Consider the following 27064-nt stretch of genomic DNA (forward strand, 5'->3'; position numbering starts at 1 on the left):
TACGATAATTGCGCTATCACTATGTTCATTTTCTGGTTCCAAATTACACTGAAGTATAGTTCCGACTGGGCATGTATATTTGTAAACGTGATATCCCTTAATAACAGATTTTATAGACACAAGCATAGGTGTTGCCATAATTCAATGTGTTTTGTGTATAAGATATATATACATGTATAAAAAATAACCATTCCGAGATACACGCGCCTATTTCATTACGTCAGCAAGGTCAACGTGCGTGGTTCAATGTATTGGGGCCCAACATGGGAGATTAGTTCTGATTAAAATTATTTTGAACAATAGACGATTGTCTTTTTATATCAAAATCCCGCATCAATCCCTTTAAGAACATATATGCTTGTGTCAGTAAAATCGGTCAGAACTATTCTTACTTTTTTTTAACAATTATATTGGCGGGTAAAAAATGCATAATGATCGGACTCGAAATATTCCATTGACTTTTTGAATTGTATAGAACATCCCAGATTACAGAGTTAATTGGTAACCTTACATAAATATTTCGTTGGGAAAAATCATAATATTTTTGCAGTAAAAATGCGTGAGGCTCATTTTTTATTCCCGTGCTCGGATACCGGACTCTACATGCACGGTATTAAAGTGCGGAAAAGAACAGACTTTAGCCGGTACGTTACGATACCGAAATCGACTTTAGCGTTGTCTGCAATTATAAATCAACATCCGCTCTATCTTCGGATTCGATTTCTTCTTATAGTTATGAGGGGCGAGTGGATTTATAAAGCCTTGCTTAGAAAATTAGTTTGTCTTATGAAGATGCGTCTCCAATTAACGCCCATCCCCAACTTTCGAAAAGTCTATGATTCTAATAAAAGCCCGGGCGCTAAATAGAATTATTACGGTATAACACTTTATGTTTTCAGGGGATCCATTGTTGGTGCCAGAACATCAGAATATCTGTTAGAAAAGTCAAGAATTGTGACACAGGTAAAAAACATATAAAACCAAATAATGAATAAATCAATTTTATAAACCAATTACCTGCTTGAACCTGAAGTGATTAGCCTTTGCCACCAGTCAAGAGCTAGGTCAGTCTGCGTATTTGTGCAGTCTGATCAGGCTCTACACTGTTAGCTGATAACTTCAAACTATCATCTTGATATCCCCAAAATTGATAATGGACAGTTTCAAAACTGGAAGCTGGACAAGTCCATTTAGGAAATTCAGCAGGTTAATGGCTAAATGCATTATTATAAAACGCATTTGTTACTTGTTAGAATATTTACAATAATGTGACAGATATTAGTTTTTATATGAAAAACACATGCTGAAAATAAAAAAAAATATTGTCATATGGACATTCTACCATTATCTCAAACATTTATGTTGTGCATAAAGTTAAAAAAGAAAACCTTACATATGTTATTCCTTAATAAGTATAAAATCATCATAAATTTTTAATTTTTGATCAAACATCAAGGTGTATAAGCACACCTTCTGTTTACTAGATGACCTTTTAACTAACAAAGCTCACCAAAGATAAATTTTATTTCCTTTTGGCATTAATAGTTATTGTTCATGCAGTAAGTTATCATTGAGTGTTATGTTTCTATATTAATATACATGACTTATATTGACAGGCACCAGAGGAGAGGAATTACCATGTGTTCTATGAACTGTTGGCAGGTCTTGATGATGACAGGAAGAAGAAATTAGGCCTACAGCAAGCCAGCAAATATTTCTACCTAAATCAGGTATGATGATTCCATTATCTTATGATTGTCCAGGGATAATATAATGGACCCGATAACTTCAAAACAATAACATAGTAGATCTATTTCATTTACAGAAATTTTAAAACCTTTTTTTGTGTACAGAAAAAATAAAAGTGATGCATTTAGAGAACTCAACCATACCTGATTTTGTTATATGTATTTACCCTAATTTGAATATAGCATTGTTCATAACAAGGATATTAACTAGAATTTAGCAACATTGATCACCAGTAACTGTTGCTAACATTAAAAAGTTCACACAAATTTTTTGTGTGTAATGCTATTTTTAGCAATTGTTAATCAGTGCTGAAAATTATGCCCTTTATAAAAGTCAATGATTTTGTGAAAATTTACATCTGTTTTGGGATATTTTGATGTATCATTTATTCCCCTTACTTACAGTTATTTTTCTGTGCATGTAATTTTATCAAAAGCTTTTTACTAAAGTAAGCATGCTTCATTTTTATTAGCATTTGAAAAAAAAATTAAGCCTGCTAGCTTTTATTTAATAGCATCACACCTTCTATGTGGGACAAGATGTAAGCTGTAGAATTTTAATGAATGTAAAAATAAAGATACCTTCAACCATGATATAATAGTATACTTTCATTTTTAGCTCAACTATTCAAAGAAAAATTGCCCTACTCAATCTAGTATTAGTGTTGTGCAACACTTTCTCATTAATATCTGGAGACTGTACACATGTCTTAGATATCATAATTCTAGTTTAAATTCCAAGACCTGTAACTCTAGCATGGGTATTTATTGAATATCTAATATATCTTGAATATCCTTGTGTAAAAACTTCTTTGGGAATGTTTTGCATGTAAGTTCTATTTCCACAACCACTGAAGGTATTAATTTGAATCTTTGCCCATTTCTTCAAGGTAATACAGGTAATTGTAGGTCTCTGACCAAGAACCATAACTCTTGATTCAATTTTCACTGAATTATTCCGCTTTGTAAACTTACAAACTTCTTTCAATATCAAGCACTGAGAATAGTCAAGTGTGCTGTCCATCTACCAGCTTTTATTTAATTTATCTTTATCTCTTTAACCATTTTCAATTGTTGTTTAAGTAATAGAAAGAGCATCAAAACACAAGGCTATCTGATTTGTACATGGGGCATAGCCCCCCGAGTATAAATCAGATTGCCGAGTGTTTTGATGTTCTTTCTCTTTTGTATCATAGTCAAACACGTTCCCTGTCGTCACAATATGAAACCCCAATGAATGAGCATCTGAATAAGAAATTTCCGTTGCTTTCCCTTTCTCTGCCGTCACAATACGTAAACCCCAGCAAAAATTAGCCAATCAATAGACATGCTCTGGAGTGCGGGTAACTAATACCTGCACTCCAGTTAACGCACTTGCATGTATATGTATAGGATTTAACTCCGACGCATTTTCAACAGAAAGGTCCCCAAACTATGATACAATGTAAAATAAGATTGTGATGGCAATTTGGTCTTCATTGCCTTTATAGTTTATTTGAGTATAAGAGCATTCTTTTTTTTTCTCTTTTGTTTTCGCGATTATCTCACTCAATGTCAGCCATGCATAATAACAATGGTTTGTATTACCAGATACTTTGTATGAATTATTGTTTCTCTTTATTTTCTGTCATAAACTATTTAACACTTGCAATCTTTGTTTTATAATTCCACATGCACGATCACATCAAATTTATACGGTGAATTTTTACTCATTAATCATATTTCATGTTTGACTTATGTTTCCATTTAACATATTGCTTGTTTAATGTTGTAATGTTTATCATGATACCTTGGTGTTGTTTGTTGTTTATTTTTGTTTGTTGCATGAATGTGTTGTTGACTGTTTTCAGAGCTGTTATGATGACAATAACCAGGTCAGTTTGCTTGTCACCTAGCATGCTAACATCAACTGTCCAAACAAATGCTACATTCTCTCCATACCCCACCCCCTTCATTACCAGTTAAACCTTTATAATTTATGGCATAAGTTAATTGTATGAAAAAAAAATGTTTTTGAGGTATCTACATGAACTTTTCTTCCATTTTTGGTAAACATGGCGTTTTTGGCATTGGATACCTCAAAAATTAATTAACATTTTGAATTTGCTTATGCAATCTTAATTATGAACTTACTTTAAATAGAAATATGTCTGATATACATGAATACTGCTCAAAGTTTACTGGATATTTAAGTTTTAATAATTATTTTACTCTACTTTAATAAAGGTTTAATTGAATCCTTCCCTGCCAACCATTTTCATGCCAAGTTCTACCTAATATTACCATACCATTCATATTGAAATCTCAAATATAAAACCCCACATTTAAAACTATGCAAGCATTTAAAACACTACAAGCCATTTCAGGTAATTGAAATCTGTCATTTACGGGAATTAAATTGTTCCAATATAAAACTCTCCAATGCATATAATTATATACATGTACTACCTCTATTTTAAACATGGGAAAAATCTGCTCCGACCATTTCAGAAACCCCTACATTGGTAATGGCTTATAAAACATAATACAATAGCATAAAACCCTTCAATTTTGAATGCAAACCTTGTTATTTTAGCATAATGAAACATTTCTGTACAAGCATGTTCTAGTATATGTGAGCTAAACAAGCTTTCAGAACCTTGCAATCTTATTTACTTCCCTTTTCAAAGAAAAATCAGAGTCATGACTTGGCTGCATCAGCTTTTGGTTAAGTTTTCTTTTATGCTATGCTCTTTAATTTCATTATTACAAGGCTATTACAGTGAAACTTAATATATGGATGTACCTTTATGTGTTTTGCCAGTCACACCTATGTTCAGGACAAATGGTTAAAGGTCAATGGCACCTCTAATATAAAATTGGTCATTAAATCAAAGTGCAGTTTATTATCGGACTCTGAACTTTTGTATTATATGCTTTTATATCCCTATCATGTAATGCAGACATATTTTAAGGATGATGAGTATACCTTTTACTTCATATTTGAAACATTCTAATTCCCTGCCATTCATGCATAATACATCTATTAATTTATCATAAAAATTTATTCACTGTTCACAAAATAATGCCATTCGAGAATAAAACATTATATTCCTGCCAGCATGAAACCTTTATATTTCATTTGGTGATTTGACCCTTAATAATGCTGTGTATCATACAGCATTCTTTGAAACTATGCCATCTTAGATTTTAAAACCTTGCCTCTCCTTTATGCCATTTTCCTCCCTCTTTAGGTAAAGAAGAAACCTTATGAGCAAAAAAAGTTGCAGCTCCTACTATGAAAAAGTTATATCTAAGTCTTTGCATAAGTTGCAACTGTTTTGCACCATGCCTGAAGAACGAGAAACAATTTATATATTGTTTGTGTGGTTGTCAACAAACTTTTTGGTGTGCTCACTTGATTTTTATATTGGGTATTTAACTAACTTCAGTTGAACAAGAAAGGAAAAATAAGTAGTATTATCTGTTTGTTTAAATCAGAATAATATCATGATGTCATTTTTGATGGCATGTGATGTCATGAAATCTATTAGTATCAATTAACAGACTGCAGTGTTTTGTTTGAAGCAATGTCTTTTCTTTCAGCATGTTTAGAATTTAAATAAATATGTCTTCCTTGTTCTGGTTAGTACTTTTGAGATTAAATGTTTTTCGCTAATTTCCTTTAGCCCTTAATTTAAATCCTTAAATATTTGACTGGCATCTAATGTAGAAAATATGATTTTTGTACCTGGACAGCATTGCTCCTTTAGAATTAATCAAAATTTGGTGCAACTTTGTTTTGATTTTGTGTTAATATAGATTTTACTTTGATAGAATGTGATGAATTTGAAATTTGTGTTACACTTTAACTGTAGTTGTATTGTCATTTCGGTCAGTAATAATTTTTACATTTCGTATTGGTGATAGTACATTTTGATGTAGCTGTTGTTTTTATGCTCCTAATTGATAGATTTGGAGTATCTTGTTTTTTCTGTCTCTATGTGAACAAATTTAGCTTAAAATCTTCATTCCATTATAACATATAAAAGAAAAAGCCTTCGTACTTGAACACAACACAAATTAGTATGCGAGATTCATTTCAACAGATTGAAATATTCACCCCTGAAGGACGGATGAAATTTTAAATTTCAAAATATTTCACCATAACTTTGTTATTAATGAACGTATTCAAAATCGCAAAACATAATTATGTAATTTATTTATTAATTGTATTGGTTTTGTTTGTATCTTTTTATGGTTTATGTTTTTTCTTAATCTAAATAAGTAACTCAGTTACATAGTAAGGTATATAGTTTGATAATGGATAAATGATATTGAAGTTACTGATGGACACATTGAGAAATATGAAACAATAATTTATTAAAGAAGAAAAAAAACAACCGTAGCACAGGAATAACATAATCTTCATACATGTATAACAAGAGGTAAAATAGAACTAGACAAGACATAATAATACATAGAATCTTGAACTAAGAAGGACATAGCAAAAATATAATGCAAAAGTCAGTACAAGTTACGGGATTGAAAAAAAAATAAAGAGTAAAAAAGAAAAACGAAATCCAGGATCTGTGACAGAAAAATGCAGTAAGGAATTTGAAGAATTTTATTGGCAAGGACACAAAATATATGTAGAAAAGTCTCTCTAGAGATTTTCAGTATATCTATTCTGTATTAATGTAAATGTATGATAATTTGTTTAGGGAGGAAGTTGCACATTGTCTAGTCGTGATGATGCCAGTAATTTCCGCATGTTGTGTGACGCTCTGCACGTGCTCAACTTCTCCAAACACGAAGAAGAAACCATTCACAAGATCCTTGCTGCTGTCTTACATACTGGCAATATATACTTCAAGAAAATTCTTGTAAGTTTGATTAAACTCTTTTTATAAAAGTTGTTTTATATTAAGATAAATTTATATATGTATGGAGCCTATGTGGTTGAGTGGTTTAGGTCAGTGATTTTGAACCGCTTTCCCTGTTAGTGTTCAGTGATGGAATCCCCAGGGACTTTGGAGTTTAAAAAAGTGTGTTGTAAATATTTGAACCCTGTTGTACAAATAATAATGCAATTGCCAAAATGTTATTAATGTAAAATCTTGTTGTAAATGTAATAGAACATAATACAGTTTAATAATATAATGTTACATAAATACATGTTCGTAAATTATGTAATGCAGTTATTTAATGTAAGTTATTAATGTAAGACATGGTTATAAATATGAAACTTTGTTATATACATAGGTTGATAACCATGATACAGTATATATAACTTTGTTATTAACATAGGTTGATAACCATGATACAGTATATATATTATTAACATAGGTTGATAACCATGATACAGTATAATTATTATATAACTTTGTTATTAACATAGGTTGATAACCATGATACAGTATATATAACTTTGTTATTAACATAGGTTGATAACCATGATACAGTATAATTATTATATAACTTTGTTATTAACATAGGTTGATAACCATGATATAGTATATATATTATTAACATAGGTTGATAACCATGATACAGTATAATTATTATATAACTTTGTTATTAACATAGGTTGATAACCATTATACAGTATATATAACTTTGTTATTAACATAGGTTGATAACCATGATACAGTGGAGATGGGAAGTACAGCTGAGGTAAAATGGATTTCACATCTTCTAGAATTGTCAGAGGACTGGCTCAAACAAGCTCTTACACAGAAAGTTACAGTGCGTACTTCTTCTTATGTTTATTATTTTTATTGGTATCATGATCTTGAGTAACTGCTTTCTCTTGTTTTGTTTATAGATAACTTGATTGCAGTAGAACATTCATTCAGATATTGTTTATATATGAAGAATGCATCGAAAACACTAAGCATGATTAGATTTCTTTTGCTAAATCAAGATGTTTTGTTTTCAAAAAGTTAAAAGTGTAAATGGTGAAGGGAGTCATTTAAAAGAAAAAAAAAAGATTCTTAGATATATATATGAAATTCACATATTCATAATATTATATGACTATAAGATATAATATAAATTCTAGGAAACACGTGGGGACAGAGTTCTTACACCATACAACATAGATCAGGCACTTGATGCCAGGTAAGAAAATGAACTAAGTGTCATTAGTGATATAATATCGTAAAAATAAAATGCAAAGTTCTCTTACATATTAAGCCTCTTCATATATTGATATATAAAGCATACAGAAACACTTACAAAATACCCTAGAAAGAAATCATTTTCAGTTTAATAAGTAATCATTTTAATCAAAATTGCTTGTAATTTCAGTAATGAATCATGTTCCCTTTTCAATTAAATACAATGTAATATTCATCTTTGTTGAATATTAACTACGTAAGACATTTTATTTCAAAATTTCAGAGATGCGATATCTAAAGCATTGTACAGTCGATTGTTTACATGGCTGGTAGAAAGAATTAATTTGATTGTGTGTCGATCTGAACGAGAGAAATCCACGTCATTGGCTGTCCTTGATATCTTCGGATTTGAGGTCAGTGTTTTACAGATATGTGTCTTTGTCTTGAGGGGTTTTCAATTTCAACACTATTAAAGCCCCTTTTAGAATTTGGCTTAGCGGAAAATCCATAGATACCTCACCATAATACATTGCTTCAAAAAAAAGAAATCACCTTTGTTTTATAACTTTACATTTTACTTTTAGTGTACATTTTACTTTTAGTAAGCCGGATATCTTGATGTTGTTTGTAGTAAATTATGGAAGCATACAAAACAAAACCAAAACCATTTTATGATGCATTAATAATGATAAAATATTTCCTAACACATGCATATATAAGCTCTTTTGATAGCATTTTGACACTTTTATTTGTCTTGAAAAGTTATGTAGACAAAAGTAATCAGTGCAACAAAATATAAGCATTTCAAATTTGTAATTATATTTTTATTTACATTCAGGACTTTCATGTGAACAGTTTTGAGCAGTTATGTATCAACTATGCAAATGAGACGCTGCAGTTTTTCTTCAACCAGCATGTGTTCCGTCTGGAACAGAAAGAGTATGCGAAAGAGAAGATAGACTGGACTACTATAGAATATCAGGATAACCAACCTGTCATAGATCTAATCGCTAGTAAACCAGCCGGAATCTTACATATACTCGGTGACGAGTGTAACTTTCCTCAGGTAATACTGTTCAGATGTTCAAAGGGAAGAATGGGTACGCCTAATTGTTTTGCCTCTTTAAATAAAACCTTTATTACTATTATTAGTGTAAGTATTTTGACTACACAGGATTTAAAATGTATCTCTATATTGAGAATGTAACTTAAACAAAATTGCTGTATATTTCATTTTCTTGGTATGATAAAATTATAAGGTAGTAAGAATTTGATGATTTTTGTTAAATTTGAAACTTTTTATAGAAATATTAGTATATTGTTAATATAAAAAATATTTTGTATTTTATTTCCATAGGCAACAGATGGATCATTTTTAGAGAAGTGCCACTTTCACCACAGTGATAACGGTCTGTACGGGAAGCCCCGTATGTCAGCACCAGAGTTCAGTATCAAACACTATGCTGGAAAAATCAAATATAATGTAAGAGTCAATTACAACAGTCATATATATGTATCTTCATCTTTAAATTCTTAATTCATGTAGGAAAGCTATGTACAGGTACTTTACAAACTTTATGTCTACCTTGATGACTGTCCTAGTTGTGCTTGAAATAATACACAGAGAAGCAACCTTTCTTCACTGTAAAAACTGGGAAGTTGCTATATATTTATACTATGTTGATGTGCCTTAAAACCATTGAATCCTTAGTGTTATATTGGTATACTGTAATCATTGTGTCCCATATTTTTCAGATTGTCCATTTTCTGGAGAAGAACAAAGACACACTGAGAAGTGATGTTGTTGAACTTCTTTGTGAAAGTAAAAATAAGGTATGGAAATACATATTGTATAAATGAGACAGTCAGTTGTTTCGTCTAACCAGCGTAACATTTTGATAATTTAAAATGGTTGTTGTTAAACAAACATTTAAGTATGTTATGAAATTTAAGATTAAAATTTTATGAAATTGTGTCAGTATTTTAAAAATAAAAATAGTTCTGTACAAAAGATTTGAATTGACTTTAATAATTTTAATGGTGGTGAAATATTCATCAATTTATATACATGTATGTTGTCCTATTCAATGTTACACTGTTGAGTTTGTAAAATAGACTTGTCTGGTCAGACATCTGTGAGATGCAGACTTGTATGACTTTATACTGAAGACATAAGTCTCTTATTAACACCACTCATATTGAAAATTGTCAACAGAGAAATTGGTGCAGGACGAGTCAGTTACCAAAATTCAGTAAGTTAATGCTTAAGAGGACAACAGTTTCGTTGAACCAGCCGTATTCCACAATATATTTATGAGTTACAGCCCCTTAAATGCGCTATTCAAAATATTAATGACGATCTTGTTTTATGTATGATTTCAGTTGATAGCACAGATGTTCAAAGATATGAGGGACAGATTAATAACAAAAACTTTAAGTAAAACAACGGGTCGCTTTGTTACAATGAAGCCTAGAACACCGACAGTGGCGGCAAACTTCTGTGAATCACTGTTATCACTTATAGACACAATGTCTCGGTGCAATCCATACTTTGTGAGGTGTCTTAAACCAAACAATGATAAATCGCCTATGACATTTGAGAGAAATGTGGTGTTAGATCAGTTACGATATACAGGAATGTTGGAAACTATACGAATACGGAAGCTGGGATTCCCAATTCGTGTCAAATTCCCGCATTTCATTGAAAGGTAAGGCAAAGAAAGAAGTATTGGACATTGAAATTTTCCTGTAATATTAAGTCTGATTTTAAGCTCTCCTGGTTAAGTTTCAATGTTATATTTTACATCCTCTCATGTATTTTTAGCATAAGGTTTTTGATTTATGAATGGAATATGTAATACCTGAATAATTGCTAAAAAAGTCAGACAGGGCCAGACTGTCTACACTGAAAATTTATACTAGATTTTGCAAAAGCAGTGTGCAAATATTAATAGAATAGAGGAGTTGCACTTATCTTAAATGTCATATCTATATAGATGATAAATATTCAGTTTGATATATTTACCTAATCTTCAACTACAGAACTGAAAAAGATTATCTATTTTTATTTGAGGACATTATTTATCAGGTGTAATTAATTTTCAGAGATATTTTATGTCCTAAGCTACCTAGTAACTATAACCCATCTGTAAGACATTACCTGCTATAATGATTAATGTAATTATAAAATACTTTTGTCACTATCAGTACTGTCACACCTAGTAATAAAGGGAGGCAACTGTGAGTGGCAAGGACAATATGGTTATGCAGTGTTGTAAAAGGGATATAGTTATGTTACATACGATGTTATGAAACATACAATGTGAAAATGATGTCGTAAATTAATCTTCATGAAACTTAATAACTGTCTGATCCATCGATACACCTAAAACACCTTATACAACTTAGAAAAAATTTTATTCTTGAATTTCTTACTTCTGCTCATCAAGTAAATAACATTTTCCCTTGTTTTCCCAACTTTAAACATAAAGGTACTTACTTTCAAAATGTAATTAGTTTTATTTTTGCATGAAGTTGTAACTGGTTAAAACCATTTCAGTCAAGTTTAAAGTGCTCAGGTGTAAATATTCATGCCCTGCTTGATTTGTGTAATAGACTTGCCCTGCTTTGAATTTGGATCAGTCCAATGTTACTTTATTGGGTTTTGACGTAAGTTTAATTGTAGAAACTAACAGTATAAAGTCCTGACAGAGATGTGCAGGTTAGTCAGCCTTTATACTGAGCACAATTGCCATTAACATTCAAAGGTGGCATCCATGGCTGAGTGGTTATGATCATTGAATGCAAACCACTCATCATTACTGATGTGGATTCAAATCTTGCCAGGGGCTTTAGATTCTTTCATGTGAGGAAGCTAACCAGCTATGTTATGGTTGTTGGTGGTTCTACTCTAGTGCCAGTTGGTGCCTGAAGTTATGCAAGAAGGGGCACCTACCTGAGGTCTTTCTCCACCAGTAAAGTTTGAAAGTCACCATATGACCTTTACAGTGTTGTTGTGATGTAAACCCAACCAAAAATTAGATTGATTTATTGTTTCTGTAACTTGTTTTATATATAAAATAAAGGTACCGATGTTTGTTGAGAGGTCAGAGAATCCATGTGACACATCTACCTACAGACGTTTGTCTTATGATATTAAACACACAGCATGCCAGCTTCTCACACCTCTACAGAATAGGAGCAACCAAGGTAACAATTATCAACAAATCTTTTAAGCTTGTCTGACTAAGTGGTATAATTTAAGACGTTATTTTTTGATAGCTGACCAGGTAGTCAGGTGACTAGGGTTAAAGCTTTTAGTTGTTGGACATTATGTGAAACTTACACAATATGAATTTGTGAATATGTTATTCAGAATATAATGGAGTTTAATTTGTCATTTTAAAAGCATGAATTTTGTACAATTTTCATGAATAGAAAACAAAGTTTTCATATATTTATACTAAAGCAGCATAGTTTAGAATCACCACAAATAAATGTTCACACAAACTAAAAACTACTATATCTCAGACAATGTTTAATTGTGCTGTTTTATTTATGCTTTATGTCTGTGGTTATAAAAGTCAACTCAAAACAATTAAATATCAATCATGTACCAGCAGGTGATAATTCATGGTCTTGTTTACATCATATCTACAGATATAAATTTATTAAACATTAATCCTGTGTTCCTTCAAATAACAACAGCAAATAAATAGTACAGTAAAATGGCTACTTCAACAAGTTGGTCAGTTATCAAAACAAGAAAAAGATATCCTGAAATTTAATGCATTTGTATGTTATTTTAATGATTCAAATTCAAATCAAAACAGTAGATCACCATCAGACCAGTTGGTATGTCCATGGAAGGAGCAGACCCAAGGTTAAGTGGTAATGTGCTAGACTAGTAATCTAGGAGTTGCAGGTTCCTCCTCTAACAATACTTATGGTCAAGACCCTAAAAGCCACGGTCCCGTGTAGAGGTGCTTCACACCCAGCATGGGTCACCTCTTGAACATGGCAGTATTTTACGCTATCAGGAAAATAAATATAAGAATAATAAACATAATATTGGCAACTGAAATGTGGTAGTAAATAAGCAGAATGGATAGAAAAAAGAAAAAAAGGCTTTGGAAGAAACCATTATATTTGGAAAAAAAATATCAAGAAAACCTTTTTACCTGTTCTTCTCCTTCACATTCTAAATAAGTTGAAAAGACAATAGTGTATTAAATGAATGATGAAATTTACAAGAATGTCGTACATGTTTGTTGAATGTTATGATGAATGATTGAGGCATAACAATGCAGCCATGCTAGGATAATTGTTTTCTTAATATATCATCTCATCTTGTGTACTTGTTTTAAATTAATTGAGGCTTGCAACATTGCACAACTGCAAACTTAAGTTACCAGTTAATCTATATATTCAGAATAGCAAAAACAGGAACGGCAAGAAGAAATAGGCTTCATTACTAATAGACTTAGGTAGATATTTAAGGTGGAAAAACAATTCTCAGAAGTTAGGGATTTAAGTGTATAAATGAGAAGTGATATTTTTGTGTCAAAAAAATTAAATATTTGAGTATGGCAGATGAAAGTAAAGGAGGGATAAAGATTTATGAGTTGGTAGGTTATATAATTAATTTACACACATGTAATGTTTTTTTCCATTTTCTTCAATGTTGTTTAAAGAAAAAAAAATATGCAGTTATATCTCCATCAAACAAAGTTTAGAGTTAAGGATGTAATACATAGGAGTGTGCTTTTTGGTTAATGGGTTCTCATGGTGTCTAGATGATAATTCCTGAAATAGGTGTGAGATTCAAATAATTTTTGGTAAAAACTGATATCGGTCAAGTTCGACATTCTTTGAATTTGCTTTAAAACACATCTTTACAACAGTTCATAGAGTTTTACTATGACATATCCACTAATCAAATTAGAATAATCATATGCTAATAGATTGTTAGTTTCCCTATGATAATAAAAGTTATACAGGCTGTCAACTTCTCTAATGTCCATAAACATAAGGAGAATGATGAGTTTATTATATCTTGTTCATATGAAACATAAATTCAACCTTAAACACACTGAAGTAAGAGTCATCATAATAACACCAAACTTTGATTGAAGCACTAGCTACAAATATATGTCTAGTTCACCACAAATCCACTCAAGGTGACAAATCTGTAATGTGATAAAATTGTGTAATCTTACAAAACTTTGTTATTTGACCAAACTTGAAGTATTTGCTGCAAAAAATGAACAAATTTGTGCAGTTTGACAAAACACTTTTACTATTTGCTGCAAAAAATACCAAAGTTGTGCAATCTGACAAGACAAGCTGTTTGCTGCAAAAAGTTGACAAGTCTATGCAATCTGACAACACTTTAATTATTTGCTGCCAAAGGCTGACAAAACTGCAATCTGACAAGACTTTGTTTGCTGCCAAAGGCTGACAAAACTGTACAGTCTGACAAGACTTTATTTGTTTGCTGCCAAAGGCTGACAAATCTGTGCAGTCTGACAAGCCGTGAACTGTTTATTGCTAACTTTATGCACTTTTTTCCTTGTCATCCTTAAAATTGACTGGAGATGTCCAGAATTTGAAGAAGAACAAACTATTTTATCTATAGGCTGCTGTTAGAATCTTTGGTAAAGTCTTATGTAAAAGGACTAATTCCAAGTAAAAGACACAAGTGCATATTTACCTGTTTATAGAAAGCTTCCATATAGAATAATTTCAAGAGAATAAAAAGGGTCAATTTGTTCATAAAAGGCAATGATTTAGGACTTCTTCCCAAGATTGTTAATGTATCGAGTTGCTAGGTTTCGGCAATGTGTCATAACATTATTTTTTTATGAAGAAAAAAAATGAATACTGTAATTTAGGTGAGTTATTCACAATATTAATATGTAGAGGTGCTAGATTTGGACAATGTATCAAATAAGTAAAGTGTTGATAAGTTACTGCTGGCTGTGACAATATAAATAATTATATTTAACATTAATCAACTCCTTCGGACATCCCATAACATATTCAGCAATATAGATATACTAAAACTTTCTAAGAAGAATATGATGTCCAAATGACCAAACTCCAATGGTTAAGAGTCTACCACTTTAACCCTGTGCCTACAAATTTCGTAAATTGGGTCATCTAGCTTCCATTTTTGGAATTGTTCCTAATCAATTTAGGGATATTGGAATGGAAATTTGATGTAAGTCAGCTAACGTTAAGAGCCTGGATGGTTGTGCAGGCTAGCCTGGATCTCTACTGGTGGCTAAGGTTTATCACTTTTGGTGCCATCAGGGAGTTTATTGTTGTTAGTATATGTATATAGTTCGGGAACCAAGCAAGACTAAAAATGTAAATGACATGGTAGTAACATCTGCTGTAGACTGTTTGGAAAAAGAGAATTACAGAGTATTACATTATTTCTTGAACACTGATTACAGATGATTAGGAAGGACAGAGAGGGCTCTGACATTTTATTTTTGAAATAAAATTTATGATCCATGCATCATTTTTATCATTATACACCATTTTGCATCACAGCTGAAGTTTAATACAACTGAAGCTGCGTATAAACTAATAAATGTTCTTACATCTGACATTAAGATATTTTTTTACCTTACTGAAGGAAGTTGTGAATCAGGTCATTTGACATAATTAATGTCATAATCTTATTATTTAGTGATAAGATATGATAAGAAAAATAGAGAAACTAGTTCAGATGGTGAGATGTCTTCTTTTCTACAGTCTTTGCTTTCTATACTGGTTATAGTGAAAATACCTATCAGAACAACATTAATGTAAACTTTGTTTCATTATAATCAAGTGTATTGTTATGAATTTTAAAACGGTCGTGTACGATTTATTTTAAGAATGACAGATTAATTAGCAATGCGGCACGTTAATACTGAATAGTGAACATTCTAGTGGAGTTTATATGCATGAGAAGTTATAGTTGTCGGAGAATGATTGATATGTCGTTTTAATGACATCATTGTTGGTATTTTGACTTGATTAGTATCTAATTTGTCAGTGTTTTTGGGAGTCTGCTACTTGAAGTGAGCAAATGGATAATAGAAATGTTCTGAAAGAGATTCTAACATTGTCAGTTGGGATATATGACATGTAAATTGATGGATTACACCATTCTGTATGTGCATATACATCATGTGTGTGTGTACAAATGATGGAGATTATGTAACATTTAATGTGTAAAGCTGGATATGTCACATTTTCCTATGTATAGTAACGTTTCACGGTGGGTGTTTTCTGGTGGTAAAGATGGAGCTCATGAAAGAGGTGATCCAGATAATGAATCAGGTTACTATAACCATCCCCTACAGCATAATGCTCGGCATTCACAGAGACAGTTTAAAGCTGAGAGGATCTATGTTCCTTCCACATCTCAGCAACAGTTTCACGGTAATCCTTATACCTATAATTCTCAAGTCCCGCATGCTTTTGAAAGTGTCCATCAGTTCAGGGACACTGCAACTGATGGAGCAGTTCTTCATAGAAAATTCAAGGGAGATTATGAGAGCGTCAGTACCTACGAAAAACTTACTCATAGCCCATTACATCACCATGAGTATCTTCAGGGTCACAATATGCATTTTGCATCCCATGATATGCATGTTGCATGTTTTAAAAACCATAAAGAACATGGTGATATACCATCAAGGTCTAATAAGAAATTACAAATGTACCAGAAGATAGGTTTGCAAGATGAATTAGCAATGAAAACAGATAGCCGTCAGTATTCAGATTCCAAAAGGCATGCCTCGTATCTGAACTACATGATGGAGGTTGATGCAGATGAGTGTAAGGATAGGAAGGATGTAGCAGCTGGTGATAGTTCTATAAAACCGTTAGAAAAGTCTGAAAGTATTAAACATTTGCCAGAGCATGGTGATAGTGTAAGACATAATTTCTTAAAGAGAAAAGAAAACATAACACAGCATCAAAGAAATAAGTCCTTTGTACAAGATGATAATGTTTTGACCACCTTTAAGGGACACCAAAAGAAAGTTGAAGTTGATAAAGAAGATGATGATGATGAAGTGATATCAGACAGTTCATTCTGTTCAGATTTTGATGAAGCAATAAAACCAGACTATGAAAATGACAGATTCTATGCTGATTTACAAGAGAAGAAGTTAAAACCTGATTATGAAAATGAGCAGTTTCATACTGATTTACTAGAAAAGTTCAAGCTAGATCACAAGAAAGAGAAAGATCATTCTAGTTTACAAGAGGAAATTAAACCTGATTACCAGAATGACAAATTCCTTACAGCTTTACAAGATAAGATTAAACCTGATTATGAAAATGAAAACTTTGATCCTGACTTTAAACTAGGGTACATTAAACCAGACTATGAAAATGATGAATTTCATGCCAATTTAGAAGATAAAGTAAAACCAGACTACCATGATGAATCAGTTCAGACTGGTTTAGAAAAGGAAATATTAAAGCCTGATTATGATGTTAGGGAAAAAGATAACCAGAGAAATGCACATGAAAATAATCATGATGATGGTAATGTGTACAGCTTATTGAATGATCATCATGCAGTTGTCAGTGTAGATCATGAAAATGTATATGTAAACAACATTTACACAGATAGTTCTGCAAGTGGATATCTTGTTCCATTGGAAAAGCGATCAAAAGATAAGAAAACTACAAAAGCCTCACCAAAAGACAAGAAAAAAGACAAGACAAAAGTAGAGAAAAGGCCATCAAATATTTGTAGATCTTTGTCAAGCATAAATTCACCATTGTATGAAAATTGTTCTCATGAAAACTCATCACCTGTACCAACTGCAGGAGTAACTGCAGATATGCAGATTCTTTCCTCCAATTTATCTCCAAATGTTCACTCCAATAAGTCTTCACCGGATGAACTGTTTTATGCAGTATCTCCGACAAGAACGACCACTGACCTGCTGTATGACTCACATTTAAATAATTTGTTACAAAATTCTGGACAAAATGACATTCACTCCACAAATATACAACAATGGCAATCAGTTCTAGAACAAAACATTACTCAGTCTGTAAATACACAAAACTTGCAATCTGATTACTGTAACCAACCAGCACTTTTCTCTTCTGATCTTAATTTTTCAATGCCAGGAGCATTTTCACTATATAAGCCAACTGCAATACCTAATATGTGCTCTGATCAACAGGTGTTCATGAAGGAGGTGTTCGAGCACCATCTTGACATGGAGGCTCGTAAGATTCACTTGAAAGCTGCGCTGTATATCCAGAAGTTTGCTCGCATGTTCTTGGCTCGACGGAAGTTTCTCCTCATACACAAGAAGACTGTTGAGATACAAGCTGGAATCAGAATGCATTTGGCAAGGTGAGTGTAGCATAATTGTCACTTAGAATACTATGTTTTTTTCAAGTTTAATGCACAGTTTACATACATTTCATTAAGAAAATCATTGTTTGAAGGATGCTTCTTATCCTGTTATTCAGAATTAAATAAAAATTGGTTGAAATTTCTAGAATTTATAGTGTTTACAAGGATTAAGATTTCAATTAATAAGATGCACTCCTTTCATACACAAGAGGGCTGATTTCTAAGTAAAATGTTAAAAAAAAATCAAAATTAAAATTGTTAATGAAACATTTTTGGAATCTGTCCAGAATTGAAAGGTAGAACAAACATTTGACCATATAAGGTAATTATAGGTCAGGTGTGGTGTTTAAGGTGTTGTAGACAGCTATGGTAATTGCATCATTAGTTACAGTTTCATAGTGGCTGTCAACAGACAGTATGGGCGTAAACTTTGTGTCTGAACTCTTGTGTCATTTAAGATGAAATATAACGGCTCTCTGATGGAGGGGGGAAAACAGGTGCAGTTATGTTATTGAACTTTAATGAACTTGAACATTCTGCACCATTTTGCCATTTACAATAAATATCAAATAAACACATATCTTTCTTTGTAAATTGAGCACAATATAATGAAAATTATGCTATATATTTTTTGGTTTGAAACGCACTTTGAAAAATAAATTATTTTTATCCTAACAATTTTATACCAGACTATGTCTTTAATACATGGTTCAAAAGCTAAAAATATTCAGTTTCTTTAATGTTTATTTTAACCTTTTTACAGTTTGCTTTAATATTTATTTTAACATTTTAGCAGTTATAAGTTATAACACAAATGGTTATTAAATCCCCAACAAAAAGTTAACGTGTATTTTTATAGTATCTGTTCATTAAGAATATGTAAACAGACAATAGCCAAAAGCATTTTTCACGTTGACTAATATCTCCTTCAAACCCATTAAAATATCGTAAAAGATTTTTCCATTCATGGTTAATTTACATGAAATCTGAAATAGTTTATAAAATAAAAGGAGGATAGCTTTTATTGTTTATTGTGAGAAGACTGTGTAAAAGTTTTCTGGTTGTGTTACCACCCATAATTTATCAAGAGTGCGGAGTTAAGTTTTCAGTTAATTGTGGTGATATATATGTTATAGTGATGGAGGTAGGTTTTTAGATGACATCACATATTTTATCTTGGGGCAACATAAACTGCTAGCAAATGACCAGATACTTACAATCAGCTACCTTAGCTTCATTTCACCTCATCGTACCCATCAGAGGTGTTTCATTTTGTTGTTTTTTTTTCTTCATAAAAAAAAATCAATTTTAATTTCTTCTTATTTTAATCTCTTTAATAAAAACAAGTTCTGAAATTGTCGGATATATAATGAATTTTACTGAAAGGAACATGCAAAAATTATAAATTTAGACATTTTGATGCTTGTTAAGTGCTTTTGTTTAAATTTTTGTGGTTGCAGCATAGTAATTACTTTTTTTGCAGACGTCATTCAGGATTTTGTACTTGCGTTATTTGCGACATTTTTCTTGATATGAATGATGTTTGTTTCGGCTTTGCACAGAATGGTTTAAGTGCAGATTTAAAGGATTGTTGTGGTGGATTATATTCTTCATAAGAAGCTAGCACAAGTTTTTATACAGAGGTCAAAATTACGCAATTCACTTAGTTCTAGGATTAGAATAAAATCCGTTACTGGAAATTTTGTGACATTCTCGGAACTATTTTTGTTTCAGGAAAAGATTTAATGTGATACAACATGGAATTATTCAAGCACAAGCTCAGTTTCGTATGTACCGTGAGAGGAAAAAGTATCTAAAGGTAACAATTTATTTTTGTCTTAAAGTTGAACTTCACTCATCAAGATGAAATGAAATTATTTCGCTGTAATGAATTTTCTAGTTTTTTTTGGTCTATCAGTTTTTTAACAGATTTTTAATAATATCATATGTACAAAAAATTCTTTTTTAGGGGCATGAACTTAGTCCATGTTGCAAAACAAAACATTGTATAATGAAATGATTGTCTTGTTTCAAATGTCAATATTTATCAACAATGAAGATCAATAGCCGAAAATCTAAAAACATTTTTTTTTCCTTTGGTTTTAAAAAACTTATTTTGTTTAAATATCACCACTATGATAATTGTATGATTCATATGGATATGATCCTCTCATTTTTTGTGTCCATTTATATTAGAAGATAGTTAGGTTTATCAGAGGGACTTTATTTTATACATAATATGCCTGAAAAATAATTATAGAACTACTTTTTTTCATTCACAAAATGTATGTCAGGATTTTCATTAATTTTAAAGCATGGAAGTGTGGTGTAGTTAAATGTTTACATTGTGCTGTCAACAATAGACTGGAATAGTAAATCAGTGATTATAGTATAATAATATGACAGCTGCTGACTGTTTCCACAACAAAACATTGTGAATCAACATTATACTAGCTGAATTTGAACAACTTTTGTTGCTATATAGTTAACATACTGAACTAGTGTTGCCTTATGTTGTAATTATGTTGTAAGCATGAAAGAGATGCCAATTTAGAGAAAATAATTCTGTTTTTGAATGCTTCCTATTGATTTTTTTTGCTCAATATTTTATATGAAAAAAGCAGCATGCATTTTATTTTACAAGACAAGAAATTTTGTGGAGGATATCTACGTGGTCTTTTTATGGTACATATAACATTATTTATTATTGTTGGTAAGCTCCCCATTTAGAGAGATAGCTATCATGTTTTTCAGCATTTTCCATTTTCTGAACTTCTTAGATGCTTTAAGGTTATAATAAGTATCATGCATTTACCCTAACCCTGCTGAAACTAGAAGTGATTAGTCTTTGCCACCAGTATAGAGCCAGGCCAGTCTCAACATATACATGCAATCAGAGCATGCTCTTGTCTGTTTGCTGACTTCAATGGACAGTTCCAAAAATGAAACTGAACAAATCCATTCTGGAAATTCAGCAGGTTAACATGTGTAACAGCTTTTAATTTCCCCAGTGTACAATGAATGATGTTTTACTTCTGAATATCTGTTAGCCATAATATCAATAAACCTTTATCCTCCTGGAACCAAAAGGAAAATGCTTTATTGTTTCATCTTCATATCCTAAAGGTTCCATCCTAAGTTCCAAAAAATGAAACTTGATAAATCTGTGTAGAAAGTCAACAGGTTAATGGAATTATACTTTTCAAAAAATGTTCCAATTTTAAAGCAGGACAAAGCCATTATACATATCCAGTAGGGTAATTATCAAAATACATGTGTTTGGACAAATATAAATTTGTATTCTAAGACCAATGTGAGATTACCAGTATTATATATATTAGCTGCTATATAGGTGTAGCATAAAGTGCATTGACTCTGTTTATCTGTGTATGCCATTGATATTTATTCTTTGATCCACCTAAATATTACCACTCCTTGCTATGTATGGCTGGGGGATATTTCACTTACTGTCATACAAACACTACACAATCTTAATGGCAAATCTCAACTTACCATTTATACTGTGCTGTATTATCCTCTAGGCATTCAACAACATTATAAACAATAAAATACTTTCTTACTCATTGTTTAAAGAGAGATCATGTCAAAAATATTTTTGAAAAAAAAAAAAGTTATAATGTCTCTATCTCTTGAATATGAAAGGGGTTTGAGAAGGGGTTGGGGGTTAGAGATTGTGGACATGTCATTTGAAGAGGGGCAGGTGATATGGGGATTATCCTTATTCAAATCTGAAATATATGAGAACTATTGAATGAGGAAAAGTTGTGAATGCAAGGTAGAGACATGTTTTTTACTTAATATTGATTGAAAATCATGATTACTTTCCCCCTTTTTCCTCCAGATATTGATCACGGAAGAGTTTGTTGAAGAAGAAAATACTTCAACCACTCAAATGAAATGAAATAATTGAGGGGCAAAATTATTTGAAACTTTAAATGAGGAAAATGATAAATGAGTAATGTATGAATGCAGTAATTTGTTCTTGTATAAAGTAAGTAATTATTATGTTTTGAAGTTTAATAGTTCATTTTTTTTTCTCTCAATTTCAGACAAGAGAAGAAATAAAGAGAAAACAAGAGCACGAGCAAAGAGAAAAACAAAGAGAAAACGAGAGAATCAAAATGGAGAGAGAAAGAAGGGTAAGTTTACAATATTCATTAGTGTATGAAAATGACACTAGTAGTTATTCATTATGAACAATTTGTTCAAGGTGGATTTGTTTACACTCCATTGTCTGTTGCAATATTTACTGTTGAGGCAATCATGGAATTTTAAGAGACAAAATTTGTTATTGCCTTGATATAGTTTGAACTTTATTTCTCACTCAATATGTAAATATATGACAGATGACAAGGTCAGTAACTTTTCCATTTATTTTTGACAGAGTTTCATTTCTTGTATACAAATAAGAATGAATTTCTCTCTAAATTTGAAAATTTATAGATAGTTAAATGGTTTGATAACAAGATCAGTGTCTCTTGTATATATTTATGTACAGAGTTATATACCTTTAATTCTTGTGTGGAAAAGAATCATGAAGCTGAGGTCCTATGCAAATGATATATTACAGTTTTACTATACAGTGATAAAATAAAGTGGTTTTAACCAGAAGTCTTGACAAGTTGTCATGTTGATAAATTTGAGTCATGTATTTATCCTAATTTATGCATACATGTTCTCTGGTTTCTGCATATCATTATATATTTACATAACATTTTTATTGTTTATTTATAACACAAAATAAGATATGAATAAATAGATGTATTAGTAAAAGGTGGTGGTAATGTATGTAGTTATTGTTCATAGAAGCATTGGATAACTGTTAGTTTACAGAATATCAATCAAGAATTAAATAATTGGTAATTGCAATTAATATACAAGAAAATTAAATAAAAGTGAGATTTAATGATTAGAAAATTACAATAAATTTTCAAGAATGTTAGTTACAAATGTTAAAATATTGGTGCATTGTAATAAATTTACAAAAATATGAATTATTTTGACAAAAATATAGGTTAAAATCATTAAATAATTTGTACACTGCAGTTAAATTTGCAAGAATGTTAACTATGAAAGTAAAGAGTTATTTGATTGCAATATATGAATAATATTAAATGTTTTGTACATGTATGCTGCAAATGAATTTGCAAGAACATAAGTAGTGAAATTAAAGAATGGATTGGAATTAATTTACAAGAATATCAATTAAAAGTTAGTGTATTGGTTTGTATAAATTGTTAACTAAGACAATCAATTAAACAGTTAATGAGAAGGACTGTTGACCAGTTGACAGTATTATGAGATGAGTGATTGACAGTTGATCAATTACAACACCTTGTAACTGTCAACTAACAGTGCTAACTAGATATATGTACTACATCAGACTGGACACTTTAACCCAACACTTGGTGTTAGTATTGTCTGTGTGGCAATTGGTTTTTGGGGGGTATCAAATCAATTAAGACCTTGTTTATACTTGGTATGATGATTATATATGTGATATTATTAAAATGAAGTACACAGTCTTAAAACTTAAGGATTTTATGTTAAGATTAATATAAAATGAAATATTGTGAAAGTGATTGATGAAAAAAACTAAAATGAAGGAATACACATTAGAAAGGGTTGGGAGAAGATCATTTTATGGATTTGAATATTGTGATGATGGATTACCAGAACTTGTAAGTGCAATTTTCTTAATACAAGCTCGAAGCTTGAGTGCCCAAAGAATTAGCAGGTTGTCCCATTAACCTTGGAGTCAAAGTTGGCAAAGTGCTTGCTTGTAAATCTCATTTAAAGTTCTGAAGGTTTTCTTCTGTATTCAGGACCATGATTATAGATCACTTTCCAAGCTCCATAACTCTTGCATGACTGGAGTGAATTACATCCCTGTATAGAACTTAAACAAACCCTGATATAGGTTATATCTCTACAACCACTGACTGTATTTACTTGAACATTCATACATTTTGTTTTTGGTTTATATTTAGTCCAAATATGTTGGTGATGATTTTGACAGAATTATACCCCTTTGTAACTAAGAAATATACTGATAAATGCTTGATGTTTATTTGCTCTTACCACAACTATGTATTCCAACGAAACTTTACACAGGTAATAGAAGGTCATAATTGTAGTTGCTTGACTAAAAAGTCAAGCATGTATTTTTATTGAAATATTACCTTTTGTTACCTAAGAAAAATTCTTGCATGGCTATTTTTTTTAATATTAAGAACGTGAAGAAGTCAAGTGTTTTGTTTGTCAGAATGCTTTTGTTTTGCAGTTATAAAAATACATTTCATTGACTTAGTGCAACATGGTTGTATATGGAAATTTCAAAATGCTATAGTTTACACCAAATGTTCTTATGCATGGAAATAAAACAATTTGTACAGTTTTTATTCATTTGCAACATGCATTGTTGCATTGTTAATAGGATGTTGTTAATGATGAACAAGTTAATCTGCTTGTTATTAAAAACAAAACTATTTTATTCTGTACCATTTTTCTTGGCTCACCTGAGTGTGCATTTATTGTCTCCTGATTAATGTTGTTGTTGTGCATTGTCCATTGCTATTTATATATAAATTCTTGAAATGACATCTTCTGCAACACTGACATGATTTAAATCAAACTTTACACAAATAGTCTTTAGATGGTCTTCTTCAAAATTTAGAGAATGGTTCTGGTCTGTAGTGCAATATAAGTAGGTTATTGGCAATAAAAATAATGTTTTAGACAAGAAACCTTGAAAGCAGCATATCTCCAGAGGCATGCTAATTTTCATGAATATTTTTAAAATGTATTTTAAAGTAAAATGTTGTCAAGTGAACAAACACATTAAATGCAGCATTTAAAATCTACGAAAATTTCCAAAAATATGTAAGAATATTTTTAAAATAGCCCTTACTACATTAATCATACAGCAGAAATTTAGTGATAGATACTGAAAAAATAAATCATTCATTATTTGAATATAACACGTAAATCATTTCTTGAAATGTGAATATCTTTTCCTTTCTTAAAATATAAGTACATTTTTTCTCAAGGTTGATTTTCTTGAAATATTTGGACTGATCTGAAGGCAAGCAGCTTTAAAAATCATTATTGGCAAATTGTAATTCAAATATGTGTTAAGATAATGACTTAAAAAAAGACAACTTCATTAATTGAAAAAGTTATATTTTCACTATTGCATATTTATAAGCTTCAGTGGCTCTCATGTTTAAAGGTTTCTTTCATTAAAAATATGAAACTGAAAGGTGTATTCTGGGGGGGGGGGAGGCATTATGCAATATGCAGGAATTTTCATAATACTACCATTCACAAATCATCTGTATAGATGTCAGTCAGTGTCAGCTTTATGTTCATAGAATAGGCAGAGCTATTGTACCACCCAGGTGTTGGCATCACACTTTGGTTAAGGTTTTGCATGGAAATTGGTATCTCCAATTCTACTGAAAAGAATGGGTTAAAACTTTACACACTTATTTGGGAGCATAATAAGAGGCCACTGACTAAGGCCCATAACTCTTTATTTTTGACAGTTATGGCCTTTTTTGAAATTCTACATTATTCAAGCTCATGTTTTACCATCAGTCTAGCAAGCTGTACCAATGACAGCTCTTGTTAATGTTATGGGTGTTGTACTGCACTTAATGACTTCTTCATGGTTATGACAGGCTGGCTTGTATAACATAACTAAACATGTGTTCTTCTCTGACCAAAAAACATTCATGTAAATGCATGTGTCTTATTTTGCATGCTCCTCCATGATAAACAGTGTAAATTGACAACATGAAAAGAAACATTGAAACATATTTTTTTTAAACAGAATTTCTACGAATTGTTTCTACATGTATTACATGTATTGTAAAGGTATCTGCTTGTACTATTTTAAACTATTGATATAAGAAAAAGAAAACAGCCTGTTATAATAATAAAAATAATAATATCTTTATTTAATGAAGGTAACACATGAAGATATACCACAGTAAAAAACGAATGTCGTATCTTGATTTTAAATGAAAGCCTTCTAAACAATATGCAAATGTATAAAAACACACACGAATAAAAGAAAAGAAAAAGTTAAAGTTCTTTTATAGTCCCTTTAACGATATGGCATTGATTGATATTGATGTAAGATATAAAATGTTTATTATTCCACTGTGTTATTTCTTAATGTAGTTTTTTAAAAAAATATAGCCAGATGGCAGCAGCCAATTGCAACCAGTGCTGACCAAGGTCAGCTAGCACATCCATGATATCTAATTATGGCCTGAACTATTCCCTATGTAACAAGCACATATTTTGAAATGTTCTAGACAAGTCCATTTATGAAATTTTGTGGGGTAGGTATTCATAGTCAGGGTCAAAACTGAAACACTGCTGGGGAAAACTACAAAAAATGCTTTAATAAGTATTAAGAATATATCTTGTTCTGATGAACATATTAAATAATTCATCAAATAAATTCCAAGTAAAATATAACATAATTAAAAGATAGCTGTAATTCTATACAAATATAATACCTTTGATTAATATATTAAATTTACTGACTGATATTGAATGACTATTTTGATTCTGTTTATTTATCATACAAGATTTTAAAATTTAAAAGGAAGATAGAAGATAATTATGTATAGGAATAAACTTGTTAAGGTGAACATTGATAAATTTTATGATGTTATCTTAGACAGTTATGTGAAGTTCATGGTCAGGTTTTATACAGGTATTCTTGATCTGCCCCCCTGTATTGTCAAACTATCACCGAATATTAAATTCGGAAATTGAAACTGATATAGCCT

General features: G+C 31.0%; 1 protein-coding gene across 6 annotated transcripts in view; it reads left to right on the plus strand.

Moving 5' to 3' along the window:
* Positions 1-27064, plus strand: part of LOC132714973 (unconventional myosin-XV-like) — a 95074-nt gene that overhangs the window by 31586 nt on the left and 36424 nt on the right. For 5 of the 6 annotated variants that reach the window (XM_060697919.1, XM_060697916.1, XM_060697915.1 and 2 more), the window contains exons 9-23: positions 900-963; positions 1617-1730; positions 3599-3622; positions 6452-6613; positions 7362-7475; positions 7792-7850; positions 8133-8262; positions 8688-8915; positions 9207-9332; positions 9605-9682; positions 10232-10557; positions 11935-12058; positions 18058-18233; positions 19971-20055; positions 22307-22396. In XM_060697919.1, the coding sequence (XP_060553902.1) occupies positions 900-963; positions 1617-1730; positions 3599-3622; positions 6452-6613; positions 7362-7475; positions 7792-7850; positions 8133-8262; positions 8688-8915; positions 9207-9332; positions 9605-9682; positions 10232-10557; positions 11935-12058; positions 18058-18233; positions 19971-20055; positions 22307-22396 (1900 nt within the window). The remainder of the gene's footprint in view (positions 1-899; positions 964-1616; positions 1731-3598; positions 3623-6451; positions 6614-7361; positions 7476-7791; positions 7851-8132; positions 8263-8687; positions 8916-9206; positions 9333-9604; positions 9683-10231; positions 10558-11934; positions 12059-18057; positions 18234-19970; positions 20056-22306; positions 22397-27064) is intronic. The other variant, XM_060697918.1, reaches the window with a different exon arrangement.

Source organism: Ruditapes philippinarum, unplaced genomic scaffold, assembly GCF_026571515.1.
Source record: "Ruditapes philippinarum isolate M1 unplaced genomic scaffold, ASM2657151v2 ctg2148_1_1_1_1, whole genome shotgun sequence".
NCBI classification, from domain to species: Eukaryota; Metazoa; Mollusca; class Bivalvia; order Venerida; family Veneridae; genus Ruditapes; species Ruditapes philippinarum.